This window comes from Nothobranchius furzeri, chromosome 2, assembly GCF_043380555.1.
Source record: "Nothobranchius furzeri strain GRZ-AD chromosome 2, NfurGRZ-RIMD1, whole genome shotgun sequence".
NCBI classification, from domain to species: Eukaryota; Metazoa; Chordata; class Actinopteri; order Cyprinodontiformes; family Nothobranchiidae; genus Nothobranchius; species Nothobranchius furzeri.
In genome coordinates this window covers 27,362,050-27,384,300 of record NC_091742.1, presented here as the reverse complement: position 1 = coordinate 27,384,300, position 22,251 = coordinate 27,362,050, and the positions used below count along the sequence as shown (strand labels likewise).

The 22,251-nt window shown below is 42.7% G+C and overlaps 1 protein-coding gene across 2 annotated transcripts; it reads right to left on the bottom strand.

The window, feature by feature from the left end:
• Positions 1-1,426: 1,426 nt before the first annotated feature.
• lpin1b (lipin 1b) lies at positions 1,427-19,083 on the bottom strand. Of its 2 annotated transcripts, none has more exons than XM_015948069.3 (20): positions 18,861-19,083; positions 10,824-11,027; positions 10,644-10,739; positions 7,955-8,226; positions 7,765-7,869; positions 7,560-7,683; positions 7,181-7,484; positions 6,851-6,944; positions 6,586-6,770; positions 6,414-6,507; positions 6,226-6,295; positions 4,173-4,265; positions 4,020-4,081; positions 3,808-3,946; positions 3,572-3,720; positions 3,411-3,497; positions 2,650-2,802; positions 2,416-2,530; positions 1,948-2,051; positions 1,427-1,867 (listed from the first exon to the last, which is right to left on the bottom strand). In XM_015948069.3, the coding sequence occupies exons 1-20, from the start codon at positions 18,933-18,935 to the stop codon at positions 1,660-1,662; spliced, it is 2,733 nt and encodes a 910-aa protein (XP_015803555.1). In that variant the 5' UTR covers positions 18,936-19,083; the 3' UTR covers positions 1,427-1,659. The 2 variants fall into 2 exon arrangements, with proteins under 2 accessions (XP_015803555.1, XP_015803557.1); XM_015948071.3 differs by lacking the exon at positions 18,861-19,083 and adding an exon at positions 12,668-12,818.
• Positions 19,084-22,251: the final 3,168 nt, after the last annotated feature.

The following is a 22,251-nucleotide window of genomic DNA, read 5'->3' as shown; positions in this document are numbered from 1 at the left end:
AATAAATGACCGCTGCTCGAGTGGGCCCCCTTGTGTCCGTGGGCCCCTGGGCCTGCCCATATTATAATCCGGGTCTGCAGATCACGTGTGATTACTAGTGACATTTCTAGCCTACCTGATAGGATTTACATTCAGAATGTTTTGTATTTATTTTGATTAATCATAATTATATTTTAATTATGCCATAAATTGTGTCTGATTTTGTGAAAGGCTTGACAAAATGTTTTTCGTTGGGTAAACACCCTCAGTAGAAATGAATGCACTGGGGGTGAATGGGGACCCATTTAAAATGGCTGCCGGCCACTATGGCAGCTCCAGCAGTTACATATATCAGATAACAGATATCTGGAATGTTAATTTCTACTAGTAACAACAGAAAAATAGATATCCAGAATACATATCCAGTCTGCCTAATAACTGTTAAATGGCTTGCCATTGTGCGGGCTCAAAGTTTATATGTTTACAGTTCATCTGAGGATCATTTTGACACGTTTGCCCACAGGCCCCAATGCTTGTTCCCATGTGATTTATAAAATTCTCACTTAAAATGCATAATCATATAAATACACTCACTACTGGAGATGACATTTAAACCTGAAGGTACACACTCAAGTCAGTCCCAAAACTATTTCACCAAGTTTAATGAGACCACCAATGGGTCCACAGAGAACAAAAATGTAAGGATTTTATTCGGTTTTAGTTCTTTCGTGGAAAGAATAAAAGTAGTTTTGTGGAAACTACACATCCTCTCATAAACATCACTGCAGGCTAAAAGCTGGGGCACAATTCAGCCATTAGATTCACAACAGATACTTCACACTGTCTGTGGGATAAGAAATAATTACTGTTGTAGCTTTAAAACCAACTTTCAGGTGCTAAAATTAAAAAGCCTCTCAAGTATTTAATAAAGCATCAGTCACACACACACACACACACACACACACACACACACACACACACACACACACACACACACACACACACACACACACACACACACACACACACACACACACACACACACACACACACACACACACACACACACACACACACACACACACACACACACACACACACACACACACACACACACACACACACACACACACACACACACACACACACACACACACACACACACACACACAGTGGTTTGAATAGAAAAATAACTCAAGTTCTTCATATTTCCTCACAATCATCAACATTTAGAGAAAGAAAATCGTCATGGCAGCTGTAAGAGATGTGCTTCTCTACAAACTGACTACTAAAGCTACACTGATGCTTTTCCATGGATCCGCCTGCATGTAGAAAGCTAGAAATATTGCCTTATTCCTTAAAAACAGCACCGAAATCTGACATTTGCATACTTTTCTGTGCTGATTAGAGACAGATTTTAGAGTTAGAATAAAGATTCACATTGAATGTTTGGCACATGCGCTGATCAGATATAAGGTTTAACTCCAGCTACTCTAATATAAATAAAAATCTATCTAGCTGCTTGAATAAATAGGTTTAAATTGTCCAATATATACACATCCAGTCCGTTGATAAAAAAAAAAGTGCAGTTTTGTCCTTAAGACTAGTCGCAACAGATTGTTTTACACCAACTTTCTGCTGCGCGTGATAAAAGGTGCACTTCATTTACAGAAAACACACTCAAATAGCTGCTACGGCTCCATCGCTCAGGTTTGAGGAGGAAGTGGGATCGTCCGCTGGTGGCGTCGTTTCCTGAGCGTCCACCTGAGGAAGCTGCTCCCTCCAGTAGGTGAAGTGGCTGAAGGTGTCTGAGCAGGGGAAGTCTGAGGAGGAGGAGCGAGCTTTGAGGGGAAACACGTGGTCCACCACTTCGCCCAGACGAGCATAACTGAAGGGAGGGTGAGGACGAAGGTTAACACCGAGGCGTGTTCAAGTGATTGGATCCGGTTGAAGGTGATACAGACTTACGATGAGATGTTGGTCTTGGCGTGTTCCTGCACCAACTCCCCTTTAGGGTTCACGGTAAAAATCCTGTTCAGTGGCACTCCTACTTCTTTATAAGAATACACATCCTACAAATAAATAAATGAAAACATAAATCTGTGCTTTTTTTATTTATCATTAAGCTTTTAGTTTAAAGCAACACTAAAGAGTTTTTAAGCTACTACTTTCAAACTAGTTTCAGTGGTCTGAAACTGAAATTCCGTGAATTTGTGAGTTTTGTTGTCCAACAGTGTGAATATTTTTACTTCATGGCTTATTTACAGTCAGTTGGCTCATGTTAGCGTTAGCTTGTTACTTGCGCTAGCTACAGCGGGCTGCTGCAAGGTTGCTACAGACAGTTGTAATTCCGCTTTCAACCAGTAGGAGGAATAAGCAGGAAACGTATTCACTGTTGATTTAATCAGTCATAAATGAAACATCGTGAGCCTGTACCGTTGGTCTGTTGCCAAAGGCGGCGTAGAAAGGTTGCGTGTTTGGGTAGAAGAGATGCTTGATGTCTGTGAGACACTCCACCTTGAATTTCTCCGGCTTCTTCTCAATCACCTCCCTGTCGAACACAAAAAAACAAAAGAACCATCACAATTAATAGAATTATCGATTATCCTGATTTGGTACAATTCAGAAAGACAGAGATGCATGTAACACACCAACACTGGGCTGAATTACCTGTGCAGAGCTGAGAACAGGCTGCTCGGGCTTAGCAGAACCGGGCCCATAGGCAACATGGTGCCTCTCTCGTTGACCCAGTTCAGGTAACCTCTTGTCATGTCAGCCATGCCGATGGCTCGGGCCGAACAGTACAGGAACTTGTAGCCATTTCTGATGGAGAAATAAAATGTGGCCAAATTTAAAGAGCAAGTCACCCCCAAATCACATTTTTTTTTGCTGATAAACTATATAAATGAGTGTCAAATCGTGCTACAGACACTTGTAGTCAATAATTTGGCAGTTCAGTGCATCTTGGTTAAAATTCAAATATTCTGCCTAAAACTCGGTGTTGCGCCGTCGTCAGGGAAAAATTCTGCACTGTATTTGAATTTAAATCTGCCACCGCTATTGGCTAAGAGGTATGCTATGATGTCATCTGGTACATTATGATGTCACAGTGCCATTGTGAGCCTGTGTGTGTGTGTATTTGTTAGCGGCTCCGCCCTCTCGGTCTGCCAAGCAACAGCATTTGTTGCATTTTTCAAACATGAAGTGGGAGTGAAGTAAGTTTCTTGTAGGGGGTGACTTGCTCTTTAAAGAAACACTAAACGAGACACTATGGGATAAATAAATTCAGAAGTTTTGGGAATTTATTATATGCTTGAAAGAAGAAATCAAGAATTTATTAGTTATTTTATAAAATATGTAAATATTTTGTGCTCCTTGTATTTTTGTATTAATAAAGTCAATATGAGATTATGGCTTTAACAGGTGCTTACTGGCTAACTTTGTGGTAAAGGTGAGCAATTCCCTGATGTGTCCAGTCTTTGCCAAGAGTGGGCAGGATGTGTCCCAGCGTGTCTGACCTGGACACACACAAAAAAGTCCGATTCAGCACCGAGGTTAATTTGATTTCACATGCTGAGGTAAAGGTGTGAACCTGGTGATGGTTCCATCGATGTCAGAGATGATGATCTTGTCGTCCCAGTTCCAGAGGTAGATGGTTCCTTGACAGCGACAGGTTCCCTGATACTGAGTGGTCACGCTAAACACAACGTCGTTTGGACCGTCGAGCAACTGGAGCGACAGCTGGAGGAGAGAAGAAAGAGACAAAAGGTGCATCAAAAACAACCGAGATGAAGAAAAACGCTCCGAGTCTCAAGGTCACACCCTTACCAGCTGATCTGAGGTCAGACGGAGTGTTTTCTTATAGGACACGCCTCCTGGTGGGGGTCCAGGCTCTGATTGGATGATGGGAGAACTCTGCTTGGCTGCAAGGTGGTCTTCGTCGCTGGAAGATGACTCTTCTTTATGTCTGGGATTTTAAAAAACATTTATAAATTACACACGTTAATGAATAAAACTATGTTTCAAATCAGTTTTCCTACCTGCTTTTCATCTTTCCAGCCTGCTCGACAGAACCACACGCTCCGAGCTCATCAACGGAATCCTGAAAAACGAGAAAATGTCAAACCGGAGTTAGCTGAGGGTGCTTTCTCCACCGCACACAACGAGAAAACGCCTCTCGTTTCAGAGCGTACTGGTTTGGTGTTGCTGTTTCTGCCCCTCCAGGAGAACCACCACCTCCCTCCTTTCTTGGGCATCTTCTCCTTCATGATTTTCTCCACGGCAGCCTGGAGAGGGGCACAACCGAAACGACCACAACACAAAAACAATTAACAAGATGCAAAAAATAATAAAAACACACCCAAACAGGACCATGAACAGAGTTTCTGTGACATACAGAGCTGTAGCCCAGGACACCAGTCAGACAACAGAGGAGGAACTTTAAGGATGATTGTAAATAACAAAGGCACGACGTCTAATTATATAAAGAGGAAGAGGGATGAAAAGAGAGAAAACACAAGCAAAGGCAGAGTTTAACAGATTTATCTGAAGTGTTTAAAGAAAAGATGGATCTTCTCCTGTTAGAATGTTAAGGAAAAACAGGTGATGCAGTACTAAAGTGGACCAGAAGGGGGAATAGTCACCATGTACCACAATCAGTCGTGTGTGTGTGTGTGTGTGTGTGTGTGTGTGTGTGTGTTTGCGCATGTGCATGCATACAATATTTTGTGTGTACACGCATGTATGTGTGTATGTGCGTGCGTGTTTGGGTGTGTGTGTTTTTGCGCGTGTGCATGCATGCAATGTTTTGTGTGTACACGCATGTATGTGTGTTTGTGTGTATGTGCATGCATGTTTGGGTGCGCGCGTGTGTGTGTGTGTGTGTTTGCGCATGCATGCAATGTTGTGTGTGTACACGCATGTATGTGTGTTTGTGTGTATGTGTGTGCGTATTTGGGTGCATGTATGTGTGTTTGTGTGTATGTGCATGCATGTTTGGGTGCGCATGTGTGTGTGTGTGTGTGTGTGTGTGTGTTTGCGCATGCATGCAATGTTTTGTGTGTACACGCATGTATGTGTGTTTGTGTGTATGTGCATGGGTACGTGTTTGGGTGTGTGTGTGTGTTTGCGCATGTGCATGCATGCAATGTTTTGTGTGTACATGCATGTATGTGTGTTTGTGTGTATGTGTGTGCGTATTTGGGTGCATGTGTGTGTGTGTGTGTTTGCGCATGTGCATGCATGCAATGCTTTGTGTGTACACGCATGTATGTGTGTTTGTGTGTATGTGCATGCATGTTTGGGTGCGCATGTGTGTGTGTGTGTGTGTGTGTGTTTGCGCATGCATGCAATGTTTTGTGTGTACACGCATGTATGTGTGTTTGTGTGTATGTGCATGCGTACGTGTTTGGGTGTGTGTGTGTGTTTGCGCATGTGCATGCATGCAATGTTTTGTGTGTACACGCATGTATGTGTGTTTGTGTGTATGTGTGTGCGTATTTGGGTGCATGTGTGTGTGTGTGTGTGTGTGTGTTTGCGCATGCATGCAATGCTTTGTGTGTACACGCATGTATGTGTGTTTGTGTGTATGTGCATGCATGTTTGGGTGCGCATGTGTGTGTGTGTGTGTGTGTGTTTGCGCATGCATGCAATGTTTTGTGTGTACACGCATGTATGTGTGTTTGTGTGTATGTGCATGCGTACGTGTTTGGGTGTGTGTGTGTGTTTGCGCATGTGCATGCATGCAATGTTTTGTGTGTACACGCATGTATGTGTGTTTGTGTGTATGTGTGTGCGTATTTGGGTGCATGTGTGTGTGTGTGTGTGTGTGTTTGCGCATGCATGCAATGTTTTGTGTGTACACGCATGTATGTGTGTTTGTGTGTATGTGCGTGCGTGTGTGGGTGTGTGTGTGTGTGTGTGTGTGTGTGTGTGTTTGCGCATGCATGCAATGTTTTGTGTGTACACGCATGTATGTGTGTTTGTGTGTATGTGCATGCGTACGTGTTTGGGTGTGTGTGTGTGTGTTTGCGCATGTGCATGCATGCAATGCTTTGTGTGTACACGCATGTATGTGTGTTTGTGTGTATGTGCGTGCATGTTTGGGTGCATGTGTGTGTGTGTGTGCATGCATAAGTGTTTTTGTGTTGTGTTTATGTGCGTGCGCGCATGTGCGTGTAAGTATATGTGTGTGCATGTATGTGTTTTTGTGTGTGCGTACTTGTGTGGGTGTGTGTGTATGTGTACCTTTGGCAGAGGTTTCTGGAAGACTTGCATGGCGAGCACCAGCGGAGCCGCCGAGCTCCAGTTAAAGTATCTGTGGGAAGTTTAAAATTATCTGTGAATATTTAAATAAATCCATCCAAAGAGACGGACTCAGGCCATTCCTTTTCCACGTTATTTAGAAGTTATTATGCTTTTGCGAGTTTCTTTACTTTGAGCCAACTTTCACCACTAGGTTGGGGTCATCGATGATGGAGGGGTTTTCCATGAACTGTTGATAGGAGATGATCTTATCCTGAAACTCTTCTTCAGAAATACAAGAAGAGGACATGTGAAATTCACAGGCCCTGCGTTTGGATAGCTTTGTGTCACATGATAGTTTACCTTTAGTGATCTCCTTGTTGTCATTGAGCCCTCCACACAGGGAGACGGCGATGGAAGGGAGGTCAGACATGGGGTCACAGTAGCTGTCCACGCCGCTGTCTCCTCCTGAGCTCATGGACTGTGGGGACTGACTAGAGCTGTGGAGGCCCGGGTCAGACACGCTTCTCACGGCCAAGCCGCTGTCGCTGCAGCGGTGAAGGAAATGTTCCTGAGAAATTCTCTCCTGACATTCTGAACACAGATGTGTAAACATCTGCTCGCGTACCTCTTAGGAAAATACAGTGCTGCCACCTCCGGCTCCAGGTCGGTGAGGTCATCCAGGTAAACCCCGTCAGCACCAAGGTGGCGGCTCCTTTTGTCTGCAGCATTCAACAAAAACAGGTCAGACAAACACGTACGCTCCTCTTTTTATTAACTGTTCAATAAAAACGGAAGCTGGCGACAGAAACAATAGCTTTTTTTTAGTCCTTGAATGCATCATAGCCAATAGTATTTTCAAGTTAATCAGACATTTAAAAACATATTAAACAGTTTTCGGTTAGTTACTGGTCGTTAAGGTAAACTAGTTGAAAATGAGAGGAACCTCCACGCTGACCTTTCCTCTTGGGAGAGTCTGTCTTCCCGAGAGGACGCAGAGACATCTCCTCCATGTCGGCCCGCGTCTCTGACGCTAGCGCCGGAGCCTTCGCCCTCACCGATTCTGACTCCACCCCATCGGACTCCTCTTTGGCCACGCCCTCCTCCTCCATCACCAGTCTTCGAGCTGGCATCTCACAGCAGGCCCTGCGTGGTCCTGACGGCATCTCACGAGGAATCGCACGGAAGTGTGTGTTTTGCGTCACAGGGATGGATACGGGATACACAGGTGGCGGGCTGGATTTCAGCGGGAGGAATGACGGCTGAGAACAGAGGAGAGAGATGTAAGGAATGGGACTGCTACAGAACAGATAATGAGATGGTGGACGACTGGGCACCGTGGCGGCCTGCGGCAACTCCCCCCACGCCCAGTGCATCGCTGGATTCTGACTGTCCGAGTCCGACATGTTGGTGATCAGCTCAGAGTCGCTTTTAGGAGACGTGGGGCGATAGTTGCTGGGACTGCAGACGGGAGAAACGATGAAATAAAGTCAGACATTCTTCATGTAGGTAGATTGTGTTTATTTCGTCTGAGTGGAGCACCTTCGGGCTGGACTCCACTCCCCGTCCGATCGAGTGTGAACTCCGTTCTGTTTGAATGAACTCAGAGCAGCCGTTTCGTCCCCTAAAGCTTCCCGTGATGCAGATCTGAGACGTAAACACAGAAACATGGAGGTCAAAACGCACCCGTCCTTCTTTTTATTATGTTCACTCTTTCTTAGCAGCTCCCCACCTGTTTTTCTCCCCCTCCCCTCCTTCATCTGAGCTCATGTCTATGGAAAACATGTCTTCATCTGCAGAGTAGTCCCCACTCTCCTCTCTCCTGGTGCTGTCTGCTCGACTCTTCCTCCTCCTCTTCCTCCTCTTCTTTGTCTCTCCACTGCTCCCCATGGAGCCCAAGGTTTGGACGGGAGGTCCAGGGCTCTTCCCTAACAGGGGGGGGCTCATCAAAACGGCTCCATCGGACAAGATGGGAGAGGTGGCCAAGTAGGAGGGAATGACTTCCTGTTTGTGGCAGAAACAAACAAGAAAACATGAAATCTGTGTGACATTTGATTTCCGCTGAAGTTATTAATAACATCTCCGGCTGAGAACCACACTCAGTTGGGCTTAAAATGCCTTAAAGACCCCTTTTCCTATATTAGTGCACAACTACTTCAGCTTAAAACCCAGAAAACCTAAAGGACAACAGCCTAGTGAATGGTTTTGATAAAGATCTTAAAAGATCCTTGTGAACCGCTAGAACACAGAAGCTGGTGTAAAGTGGATGCTTAGTCATTTGTTATCTTAGAGAGGCTAAATATGAAAACTTTACAGCTGTACGGCACGATTTCTTGAGTTGAATCGTCTGGTTTAACAAATACGTCCTTCATAGCCCTCGCTGCTAAACACAAGCAGGCTGTTCAAGCCACAAAAAGGTAAAAATTCCCGGCTGTCATGCCAACTCTGAACACAGCATGACCTTGTGTAAACTATTATTAGATATGTGTCAAGAGAAAGATGGTTCAAATGAAGATAAACAAGGGTGAGTGTGAAAGGGGGCAGAGCCAGAAATATTGTTTAAAGGGGCTAAAAAGGGTCCCAGAACAACATTTTTCTATAAAGCAATTTGTTGGGGCTCAAAATGGCACAGGAGTCCTGATAGACGGCCAAACTCAACCCCATAATAAATCCTTACAATGGAAAGACTGGTTTGCCCCCGCCCACTCGGCCAGTACATGAATAATAAATGAGTTGTGTGCTGATTGATCCATTTACCCCAGTATCTACACGACTCTGCTAGAAGCTAGCAACTTACAGTATCTGGATAACTCAACAGGAGAGGTATGGAACCTGGCAATCATTCAAAGTCTGGATAATCAGAACGTTACATGTGTCTGCCAATATTCTTCTGTGTTGTTTTCTTTCTCGCCCAACAAGGGTGTTAAAAGTAACTCAGGCTAGTGTTAGAAGGAGCTCGGGCTAGCATTAGCAGTAACTCAGGCTAGTGTTAGAAGGAGCTCGGGCTAGCATTAGCAGTAACTCAGGCTAGTGTTAGAAGGAGCTCGGGCTAGCATTAGCAGTAACTCAGGCTAGTGTTAGAAGGAGCTCGGGCTAGCATTAGCAGTAACTCAGGCTAGTGTTAGAAGGAGCTCAGGCTAGCGTTAGCAGTAACTCAGGCGCAGTAACTCAGGCGCAGTAACTCAGGCTAGTGTTAGAAGGAGCTCAGGCTAGCAATAGCAGTAACTCAGGCTTGTGTTAGAAGGAGCTCAGGCTAGCATTAGCAGTAACTCAGGCTTGTGTTAGAAGGAACTCGGGCTAGCATTAGCAGTAACTCAGGCTAGTGTTAGAAGGAGCTCAGGCTAGCATTAGCAGTAACTCAGGCTAGTGTTAGAAGGAGCTCAGGCTAGCAATAGCAGTAACTCAGGCTTGTGTTAGAAGGAGCTCGGGCTAGCATTAGCAGTAACTCAGGCTAGTGTTAGAAGGAGCTCAGGCTAGCATTAGCAGTAACTCAGGCTAGTGTTAGAAGGAGCTCAGGCTAGCAATAGCAGTAACTCAGGCTTGTGTTAGAAGGAGCTCGAGCTAGCATTAACAGTAACTCAGGCTAGTGTTAGAAGGAGCTCAGGCTAGCGTTAGCAGTAACTCAGGCGCAGTACCTCAGGCTAGTGTTAAAAGGGGCTCAGGCTAGCATTAGCAGTAACTCAGGCTAGTGTTAGAAGGAGCTCGGGCTAGCATTAGCAGTAACTCAGGCTAGTGTTAGAAGGAGCTCGGGCTAGCAATAGCAGTAACTCAGGCTAGTGTTAGAAGGAGCTAAGGCTAGCAATAGCAGTAACTCAGGCTTGTGTTAGAAGGAGCTCGGGCTAGCGTTAGCAGTAACTCAGGCTAGTGTTAGAAGGAGCTCGGGCTAGCAATAGCAGTAACTCAGGCTAGTGTTAGAAGGAGCTCAGGCTAGCATTAGCAGTAACTCAGGCTAGTGTTAGAAGGAGCTCGGGCTAGCAATAGCAGTAACTCAGGCTAGTGTTAGAAGTTACTTAGGCTATCGTTAGCAATAACTCAGGCTATTACGGTCGCAGTAGCTCGAGCTAGTGTCGCTGTACTGTTAGCTTTACTACCACCAACATTTATGCATTTTTGGTGTTGAAGTGGGTTGGGACATGCAAACATATGGTGGTGTGTCTAAGTTTATGATACATTAAACCAGATTTTCTCATGGCCATTTAACGTTACTAATTTGCATGGGAAAGCAGGTTGGAGAGAACATAGGCTTTTTGGTATGCTGCATTAGACACTCCAATCTGCCGATAATCAACAATAACAAGATAAATTTGGTTCTAAATTCCAGGACACCTTTAATTTAACTCACAGATCACCGGTAGTGACAACTATACGTAAAACTGTACAACATCTACTACATATCTTCATGCTCTGGTGGCCAAACCTACCTGACCGTTTTCTGTTTCTCGCACAAAGAAGGCCTCTCCATTGTCCCCGAGCTTCATATGAAGATCCACTGGCACTCCATTTATTTCCATGTCCACCTGAAGGAGGAGTAAAAGAAAAAGACAAATGAAGCTCAATTTCTCCATTTAACAACAGAAGCCCAGATTTGGATGAATCAGTACCACTTTCTCTCTGGAGCGCAGGACACCCATTTTACCAAAGCGAACGTGGAAGGGAGAGCACTGCAGCGAGTCATCGGGCTGCCTCACCACGATGACATCAATGCATCCAGAGAGTGTTGCAGGATTGAGGCCTCGGTACAGCTCCTTGACCTGTACAAACACCTGGCCTGCCAGCTGGCCAACATAGTTCATGGTCTGACGGGTCTGGTTGGGTGAACAGATGGAATCAGTGGAGTGGATAAAACAAAAGAACATGTTCTCATATTACATTTTCTGAGTTATTCTGGTCCCAATACAGGCTCTGTATTAAAATTACAATAGGCGTGCCTCAAGGCCGTGTTTTAGTACCCTCTATTATTACCATCAACAACGTGGAGCTGAATGTTACCAATACATTTTACATCTCTATGCTGATAATGCAGCTGTTTATTGTACAGACTGAATAAAATTTGTCTATCTGAAATGCAACAAAAGTACATTTATTTTGACTTTGAAACAAAAAAATAAAGCCCAACAGTTCTCCATATTGTCAAACGCCTTTTTATGAATATGTTCATATTCAAATTGATAAGTATCATGCTAAACATAAATGCAGAAAGGACTAAAGGATTGAAAAATTGGACAGGAAATAAAGATGGTTCTAGGCCAACGCCATGTTCTGTATACTGTAGAACCTGTTGCTGTTTCACTTTCATCTGTTCTTTCTCGTGAGACGAGAAATCCTATCCAGCTGTTTTCCCGACTCAAGTTGGATCAGTCCGTGCTTCTCAAGTGTCGGTAATCACGTCTTATATTAGCTGAGCTAAATCTGCAGCGTCATTACACTGAAAACACCCGAAAATATACTGTTAACTACACTTAGACTGGAGCCAATCCAGGTGAAATGTAAACATTTAAACTGTTATGAGTTTAGATACGCTTTGAAGCAGATAACTAGAATTGAACTTCTAGAATTGAACTTCTTTTACAGAAGATCTGAATACATTTTTACTCAAATTTGAAGCGTATGAACACAAGGTGGGGTGACGAATATAGAGGAAGTTGGTTACATGGAATTTGTCGATATAATGTGATGTTTCCAGACACCTCTTTGGAGTTGATCATTAAAAGTCTTGGAGAGCGGGGCTGACCTTGACCCAGGCATCTCAAAGAAAACAGATACAAAAAGTTCCAACACATGCACTCTTCTAGTTTTCATGTGATCAAATGAATTAGAGGTCAACCTTGAAAAACAGGTCAAAACTGGTTTTAAATCAGCAAATGAGACTAGTGGACCTCTAAATGCTTAATTATTAAGCGGGTTTTCCATCCGAGCATCGAGTTACAGCATCACTTGCAGCTGATTTTCAGAGGCCTTTTAGGTGCTGACTGCAGCTACATGCTGCTGAGCAGCTGTATCCAAAAATAGACTTTGTGTCAGGGATTACACGAAAAGAGGAAGAGTCTGAAAACGCAGTCTGCAGGTTTTACAAATGAGATGTGGTGGATGAATCCCCAGCTGAATGAGTAAATAAAGTTTGCAAGCTGCTGTGGGAATGTGACAGAACATTTCAGAGGATTTATGGGCTTCTTTCAGAGAACTATCAACAAACATGATCTTCTAAAAAGGATGGAGATAAAAATATTGCAAATAAAGACCCAACACTAAAAAGCTTCACATACTAATGTTTAAAATTAAATAAATAAAAGAATAAACCCTGGACAAATTCTTATTTGTCCTGCTTGGCGCAGCAAACTTAAAGTATTCATGATAAAATTACCCAGAATTAATTAAAAATATTATTCATTCAATGGAAAAAGGGAAAACAACTACATCCAAAAAAAATAAAAATAACTACACGTACCTGTTAAAGCTGCTGGGAGACAATCACGGAGAACAACAAACCCCCAAAATGTTACAGAAAACCTCCTGAGTCCAGCCGGAACGTTTCATTTAAAACAACCTTTAGTAAGACAGCCCCAGAGGCAGAAAGAGGACATTCAGCTAAAAGCGACTCATTTCTTCTCTGTTTATCTCGTTCTTCACTACTCTCGAGGCTTTTAGCGTTTGACGTCATCGTCCCGGTTAGCCAATCACCATCGAGCTCACGAGTTGCCAAACAGTCTGTTAAAACCAAACCGCGTGGTTATCATTGTTGCCAAACAGGTTAATTAAGGCGCCATATTGGCATTCTACCTAGTATTTCTACGTCACGTAAATTATAAAAGGTATTTTTAAAGCAACTTTGTCTAAAGAGTGATAATTTCTATGACGTCGTCATGAAATCCCACAGCTCCGAGTCGTTGTATGGCAAGCCGATTTAGCATATAAACGAATTAGCATGTAAAACTAGAGACTTATAAAAAAGAAGACAATATAGATAATAAAAAGATAATAAAAAAAATTGTTGAGCAACATGTTGAACCAATAAAAGATAATAAAAAATGTGTGCGTGCTCATTTTGTGTGTGCATTGCGTGTGCGTTTTCATTGCGTGTATTAGCAGAAAACATCGCAAAAAACGTCTCATTGTTCCTTTTTAAAAATTCTTCAGGATTTTTCTAGTTTAAAGCAGTTATAGTGAAGCTACGGAACAACCTAGCTTTTGAATGCAAACACGGTCACGGAACACTCATGTGTCTTCCCTGAGATGCTTTTGTCCGAACCGGAAACCCGCATTTCCAGAGGAAATGTGAGAGCGCTAAACATCAGTCGCCATTTTATACATCCAAGCATCTTTTGTATAGACACAGAACCGCAAACTTCTCAGGGGTGTGTAATGATGAATGGAGGACCCAGGAAACTGCGGCGGTTTGGCGAGGCAGACAGCAGAGTGGTCGAGTGGTTGCTTTCAGACTGAAACGTGTTTTTGGCAGAGGTTTTTAAATAAATGCAAGGAAATCCCTTTCACAATTTCTTTTTTTCTCTCCGCAACATATTTATAGCTATACTGTCGTTGTGTTACAATGTTGTTAAGAAGCATGATTAAATTTTTTTTTTCTTAATTTCATTGTAAAAGATGGCGCCAGCCTTGTTGCTCATGGCGTGCCATTTGTCACCTGTTGGTTTGATTTGTTTGTTTCTGGTTTTGTTGTGTTTTATTCACATTTTAATGTTTTTTGATCACTATTTTTTATTGTTTTTAACTCTTTTTTTGTTTTTAAATGTTTTTATCTCTGTATTTTATTGTAGAGGTGTTTTATTGTGCTGCTTCTCTGCACTATGTTCAGCACCTTGGGCCCCCTTGGTGGGAAGGGGCTTTATAAATAAAACGAACGAATGAATGAATGAAAATGTTTTAAGCTAATTTGTTTTCCAAATTTGCCATTGTAGCTTTCAATATCATACATTTAAGTAAGAGTGCCAACAGGAAAATCCATATTTACATTATAAATTGTTTTAAAAAGATTCTGTATTTGTCAGGGGAACATCCTTTTATATGTTTTAATTTTAATTTTGTCTAGTAAAATCATTTTTTTTACTATAAAGAAAGTTGTCAATGATTTCTAAACAAGACTGGCTTTATTATATGTAACATTGGCTTGCACAAAGCGAAATTTAAAGTCACCTAGTGAGTGTGCTGCAGTGAGGTGATCATGCTCACCAATCAGAGGCCTTTTTACAGCACAGGCGATGTTGGCTGTTTCAAGAGGAGACCTTTCTGTGAAAGAGGATGTGGCTGACTGGTGGTTTCAGCTCAGTGTTACTCAACACTCAGAAACCATGCAAGCTTCTGTTTCACACAATTCAACCCATTTTAAATAAACAGATGCAAAATCGGCCACATCTAATTTAAATATAACCATCTAAAATGCTTTTTGTTCTACCGCTTCTCTCAAACACATCTAGAGTTTCTCTTTCTTTATGCAAGACCTCAGGCCATGAATGAGGTCTTGTGCATGCAGGTTCATGTGAAGCATTCCTAGACTGTTTAAGCAGACTGTATGTTCTAAAATGAACTAAATCTAAGTATTTCTAAAAGAAGCGAGCATTTCTCGAGCTTTGTTGACAGTCTAGAGGCCCCTGTGTGGTTTTCTTTCCACTTCCCATAATTTACAGAAATGTTTACAGTGACGCAGACTGATAATTGCTGTGTAGTTAGCTCTGCATGCCATGTATGCTAGTGTCACAGTTGTGTGTGTGTTTCCTGTGTTTTAATTCACCTTGTAGGCTCATTATGTTTGGTTTTATTAATATTTACTGGGCTGACCCATAAAGTACTGACCCTGAAACTACAGCTGATGCCATTAAGCCATTATGTAGTTAAGTGAATTAGTGGATTTATGAGATTGACATTTTATAAATAAATGAAGAAAACTATGCTTGCTGCTTATGTTTAGCCTGAGAAAATAAAACTATTTATTATTGATATGATTATATTCTAGTAATATGAGGGTCTGCCCTGGGACTGGGAGATCGGAGTTAAAATCCTGGGTGGGTCATACCAAAGACTTTAAAATGGTTCTTGTCCTTGCTGAAACAAGGTTTTATTACAAGTAAAGTGGGTGATGTTGTATTAAAGAGCTTTCAAAATCCTTATTTCACCCTGTGCAGCAAAACTTTAGCAAACCAAGCCAGTAATGGAATGTGATAAAGTACAGGTACATTCTTACTGTACTTAGGTACAAATTTTCTGTATCTGTACTTTAATTTATTAAAGTGACAGTGTGTATTTAGGCAATGGGGGCAACACATATCTAAATCATTGCAAGCGAGGGGTATTTTTGCATTCACCATACCTTAAAGGGACTTTACGGACTTTTGAATTTTTATGCTCGCGATTGCCCCCTCAGGCCAAAAGCGTAACGGCAGCTTCAATAGTAGGCTCATGCACGAGGCACGCATTACGTGCACACTCCTTAACGAAAATAACAGCTGAGACAGCCCCGTGTGTGTGTGTGTGTGTGTGTGTGTGTGTGTGTGTGTGTGTGTGTGTGTGTGTGTGTGTGTGTGTGACCCGGAGGACAGACTACAGGAGAACACGCAGCTAATTAATTAAATAATGTGGTTCTGTAGCTTTCTCTTCAGCACAGCCGACAAAGGTTTATGATGGGTCAGTCCTCCTGCATGCTCAGATCATTCCCTTCCCTTGCTTGAAAAATTGTTCCAAAATGAAAGTTGAACCCACATCTTTTTTATCTGTGAATTCAATGCCGTTCGGCGAGTCTCAAATAAAAATTTGGGCATCTTACTGTAAAAAATATACCATTAATGTAAAAAAGAAACTCTAAATAATTTAAGTTCACATCCAATATCGAACCCAGGTCTCCTACAAGGGAGTCAGACACCTTACTAGGTGAGCTAAAGCACCAGTGATGTCCTTTGTATCTGTAACATTTATATCCTTGATGACAGCTGAAACAACGTCAAACCAAAGAACGGTTCGGAGTGAAAATGGCTATTTTGTTGCTAATTTGCCGGAAATATCTAGAAGTAAGTTCTACAGAAAGTAGCTAAGGGTCCTCAGAAATGTAGCTAGCTTTGTCACTAGGCGTTAGGAACAGCGACAAAGTGGCACTGCCTCTCTCTCTGCTGCTAAAGCTACGGATAGCAAATGCTATGGGCGATGCCTGAGCGTGAACGCGCATGAAGCAGCCTGCTCGACCCGAGCAGCTCTCTTTTTCTGTGATTTTACAGAAAAAGAGGCAATCACAGTAAAAATGCCAGGGCTCATTCTACAGGACCAGGGCATTGCAGGAGAATGTATGAAGAAGACATTTATTATTTCTATACGTGTTTTGGCTGTCAGACTTCCGTATAGCCCCTTTAACATAGATAACTTCTTTGGATCTAAAAAAAAACATTTCAGATATCAGCCCAATAGCTACAATTAGTTGACTGACATTTAAACTTGAAATTTGCCCCCAAAGTAGCTGCCGGCTTCTGATCCGCCGCCCTTTTGAAAATACCGCTGTGTACTCTGGGAAATTTTTGACCAAGGCTAGGCTACAAGACACCTCCCGTGTATGCTTGCTCAGCTAGCTAAACGGCTAACAAATGGAGAAAAGACGCCTCAGTAGAACATGAACATTGGAACACATCTTGGCGGTTCCTTATGACGTATCTCAACTGGGGCGGGACCAAGACATCAAAGCGAGGTTCCTTGGCATTGAGAAACACTCTCAGACCCACTCCCATGTGTTTTAGACCCCATTTTCATGGTTATATGTTACAAAGCCGCCACTATTTTTCAACAACTGGGCATTCATTTAATTCATTTTCAACAACATTTCGATGGATATTTCCAGAGATTAATGGTAAAAACTACACATTGTAACTCTAACTAATTTTCTTAAGGACTACTTTTTACTTTTACTGCACTACATTTTAAAGCAATTTTCTGTACTTTCTCCTCCACATTTTCTACAAAGTAAAAGTACTTTAATTCGGGTGTCCTACTCTCACCCCACCCCCGGTCTAATGGAGACTGACAGCACACTCCAACGTCCGAGCACAACACAAGATTTAAATGCTAGTAGAATACTTTTACTCTTTTTACTTTTAAGGACATTTGAAAATCCCCGGGTCGACCCAGGACACGTTGGAGAGGTTACATCTCCAATCTGGTCCGGGATCGCCTTGGGGTCCTGCCGGAGGAGCTGGTGGAGGTGGCCGGGGAGAGGACGGTCTGGAGCTCCCTAGTTGGGATGCTGCCCCCGCGACCCGGACCCGAATAAGCGGAGGAAGACGACGAATTTGTTAACCCCTTTATTTGTACTTTTACTAAAGTAAAAAAATCAAGAGCCACTTCCACCTCTGAGTTAAACCGGAAATAAAGTATTTTATTGCACTTACAAGAGTTACTAATTTCTTCAACAAAATGACTTCAGTGTCATTAAACCTGATTTTTTTTAAAACACAAAGCATTTACAGTATTAAGATGATCCTTCCAGCTCAGAATGTGACGAATACCACATTCTCGAAGAGCTGACCCCACATCCGTTTTCATCAGTAGGACTTCCAAGGATAGATGAGCCCCACAGCTGTTCCTACTGACGTGTTTCTAAGAACATGCTCTGTCACGACACAAAAGCCACACATGGTGGGAGTTTCGTGTCCTGCACGCACGATCGCTCAGGAACACATTACACAGCAACTCTGTCTAAACAAACCCAAGGATTTAATGCTCCATAACCTTTTTTTTTACTTTGCACAAGTTCACCACTTGCAACATTTACCCAGAATTACTCAGAAATTGCAAATTTTATGCAACGTTTGTAGAGAAGCAGTGGGATTTTTTTAAGTGAAGACTACTTCCCCGCTCTTTTTTTTTGTGTCAAGGAAGCAATTTTACTCTTTAAAAAAGGATTTACTGTAATTTATGTAAATGCTATTGACTTACACTCCGCATTACACACACACACACACACACACACACACACACACACACACACACACACACACACACACACACACACACACACACACACACACACACACATATATATATATAATATTATGGTTTTAGTGCGTAGCTCCACACATGTGGGCCATAGAAATTAATAAGGGAAGAATAATAAATGTGTGACGCATTAGCCCACACCTTTATGGAATAAGGTATATTCAAATAGCTGAATTATCCCTTAAGATTCATGTTTGATGTAACAAAAATGATCACAAACATTATTTTCTAACCTTTATTACCTCAAATGAGTGAAAAAACAAGAAAGAAATTTTAAAATAGTCTCTTTTCTTGTGATTATTACAGAGTTATAACTTACTGAAAGCATTTGTTTCATGTTTGCCTCCCTTAATCAATCAGTTTATTAATATGCCCTCTGCCCTCATGTGTGATAAACGGGCTGTTTTCTCCTTTCCCCCCTCCCCCCCATCACCCCAAGTCGCCCCCTCCAGGGTATTGGTTGCAGCAGATTATTTTACGTGGTGGATTATCTAAACACACCCTGCTGCAGGACTTTTAAAAAACATCTTAATCATTTGTCCTTGAGAAGATTTTAAAGGAGTAAACTGCTCTAATATTTTTAAAATACATAAATTATTAATATTTCATGATTTTCACCCACCCTCCCCTCATGCTGATGATTATAAATCACTCACCCAGCTCCAGGTGGTGTCTGGGGAATCCTGCTGAACAGCCTCATCTAACTCCTCTTCACCCTCTGTTGATATCATGATTCCATCACGCGTTTAATCCCAATCCCATCAGTAGATTACATTAACTCCAGCAGTTTGGCCCTTTCCTGTAGCGTGTGTCCTCTCTCCCCGAGCTCGATAAGCATTTGACGGTCAAGTGCAACTGAACAGTGTCTACTAAATTTACCTGGGCCCCCCTGCTGGAAACCCGAGTCGGGCCTTAAGAGGTCGTCATCCACGGGAACCTCTGACTCCTTCGGAATTTGATGGGATTATTTGGCAGAATGTTGATCTGAGTGAACGTCCTCTGGTTTTAAACGATCACACACCAGTTAGATAACTAATCCCCACCACTCACCTCTACCAGCACATGCTTGACACTCTGTTAAGTGAGTACATTTCCAGTTACCTAACAGAAAGACTTTGAGACCTTGCTGGTACCCCCCCCCCCCCCCCCCCCCCCCCCGCTGACCACAATGGTGTCACAGATTTTCAGATGAGGCCCACCTGTTGCAGTCATGAGCTCACTGGTACTCAGGGACCCTTACAATAACCTCAGGGATTTCGTAGATTATAGTGATTGGACTTAACTCTGGGTTTCACTAACTTTTCCATGCTTTGCAACACTCCCCCCTCCCCCCCCCAGTTGAAGGATGGAACATTTCCTGAGCATCTCCCAACTTCCCACACCTATTTAACCCCCTAACGCCTGGATTAGTTTTCAATTATAAACATTTTTTTCACTTGTGGATTTTCTCGCCGGTACATGCGGCATTTTGGTTGCATTTGGAGGAAATGCAGGTTTGATGCAAATTTGCGACGACTGGTGTTACGGGGTAAAAAGAACTGCAGTAAAATACTACATTTCAGAGTGTCGAAACTTGTTGCCTCAATAACAACAACATCAGTTTAGTTTTGTGACAATTTATTCTAATTACACCTTCAAACTTTTCATTTTCAAAATAAAGTAAAGATTGTTAGCCTAGTTTTATTGTAAATCTTTTAAAAAAAAGACTAAGTTCTATGGAGTGATTTTTGTAACGTGATACGTAAAAAGACCCAGTTTTCTCAAACCTTCTCTAGAACAGAACAAATCTGGATGTGGAATTTTTAATGTTATGTTCCCACTGTATTTATTTGGTAAATTACTGTGAATGTAAACATAACTCCTAAGAGTTTTCACAAATTCTTTGTTCACAAAATATCGGGCATTAGAGCAGCTATTTCTGGTAACTCTGTTGACCCTGTTCCAGTTCCTCCATCACCACCCACCCTGAGCTCCCTCAATACCGTTTCTTATTCTGAGCTGAGTAAGCTAGTTGCGAGGCAGAAGCCATCCGGCTTTCCACCTGAGGTTCTGCCGCCTCGCCTCTGGAAGGCTGCCTTTCCGTGCCTTGGCCCTTCACTTGGTCAGATTATCAATGGGAGCCTCAGCACAGGTGTGGTCCCAGCTGCTTTGAAAGCAGCAGTTATTCGGCCGACCCTGAAGAAACCTGGTGCTGATGTCTCTGTGATCGAACATCACAGGCCTATCTCTACCCTGCCTTTTACATCAAAACTGCTTGAGGAAGTCGTTTATCAGCAGCTGGTCTCACATTTAGCTGACTCTGATCTGTTTGAGGTTTTCCAATCAGGGTTCAGGTCTGGCCATAGCACAGAGTCTGCTCTACTGAGGGTCTTAAATTATATCTATCTATCACTAGATCAGGGTACATCTGTGCTGCTTCTGTTGTTAAATTTGACGGCAGCTTTTGACACAGTTGACCACGCGATTCTACTCGATCGCTTGGAACGATGGGTTGGGATTAAAGGGTTTGCTCTGGATTGGTTTAGATCGTATCTCCACAACAGGACATTCTGTGTTAAAATGGGTGATGATTTCTCTTCTTGGGAGGGGCTCCACTGGGGGGTCCCGCAGGGATCAATCCTTGGTCCTCTTTTGTTTGCCATTTATTTGCTTCCTCTGGGGTCAATCTTTCGTAAACATGGCCTAGCGTTCCACCTCTATGCTGACGTTTGTCAGATTTACTCTCCATTGTGTCAGGAGAAAGGTCACTTTATCCAGTCCTTTGTGTGCTGTCTTAACGAGGTGAAGTCTTGGCTAATGGCCAACGTTCTGCATCTGAATGAGGGAAAGTCAGAGCTCATTGCTGTGGGTCGTTATGTTGATCTTGGCCCTCTTTCTCCTTACTCAAAACCAGTTGTCACCAGTTTGGGGGTGAAAATTGACGCTGGACTTAAATTTGATGCTCACATCAATTCTGTGATCTGGTCCAGTTTCTTTCATCTGAGACGCCTTGCAAAAATCAAGCCTATGCTGTCGAGAGCCCACCTGGAGCGGGTACTCCATGCTTTTGTAATGTCTAGGCTTGATTACTGCAACTCTCTATATGCAGGGTTGTGTCAGTCATCACTGCGCCGCCTACAGGTTGTGCAGAACAGCGCAGCCAGGTTCCTGACTGGGACCAGGAAACGGGACTACATCAGTCCAGTTCTGGCCTGCCTGCACTGGCTTCCGGCCTGTTACCGTTCACACTTTAAACTCCTCGTCTTTGTTTACAGTTTCTTCCATGGTGGTGCTCCCCCCTATCTAGCCACGCTCCTGAACAGACATTCCCCATCACCCACTCTGCGCTCCTCTGACCAAGGCCTGCTCGCTGTCCCTCGTTCTAGGTGCCGTACTCGTGGGGACCGGGCTTTCTCAGTCCTAGCCCCGTCACTCTGGAACCAGTTGCTACCCTCAGTCAGACTGTCCCCATCTCTGCCAGCCTTTAAGAGTCGCCTAAAAATGCACCTCCTCCGCTTGGCGTTCCCTGAATGTGTATGAGTTAGGCCTTCCTTTATGTTGATTTTAATTCCCTGCTTTCATCAGTTTCTTTATCTCTTGTTTTACCCATTTGTTTTCTGCTTTAATGTTTTTACCTCTTTCTCTCATGTACCGTGTTCAGCGCCTTGGGCTTCCCGACAGGGTCGCGGAAGGCGCTTTATATATAAAGCTTTGATTGATTGATTGATTGATTGAGTGATTGATTGATTAAAAATGAGCGTTACAAATAAAAGCTAAACAATTTACTAAGTTAAATCTACATATTTTGAGAGGAATCAAATTATTTGATGTGTTAAATGTGATATCAAATTTTTAATAAAAAAGCATGAATATCTTGACTGCTGTAAAATAAAAGGATCCTATGTAATAAAAGCGGATCAGGAACTCGTCTATGCTCTATCTAACATCTATTTAACGTTATGTATGACTTTATGGATTTAAAGTTTATTTAAAATTTTAATATCTTACTTTGTATATTTGAATTGGAACCTAAATGTTCAAGTGAAGAAATGGGTGATAAAATGCAGT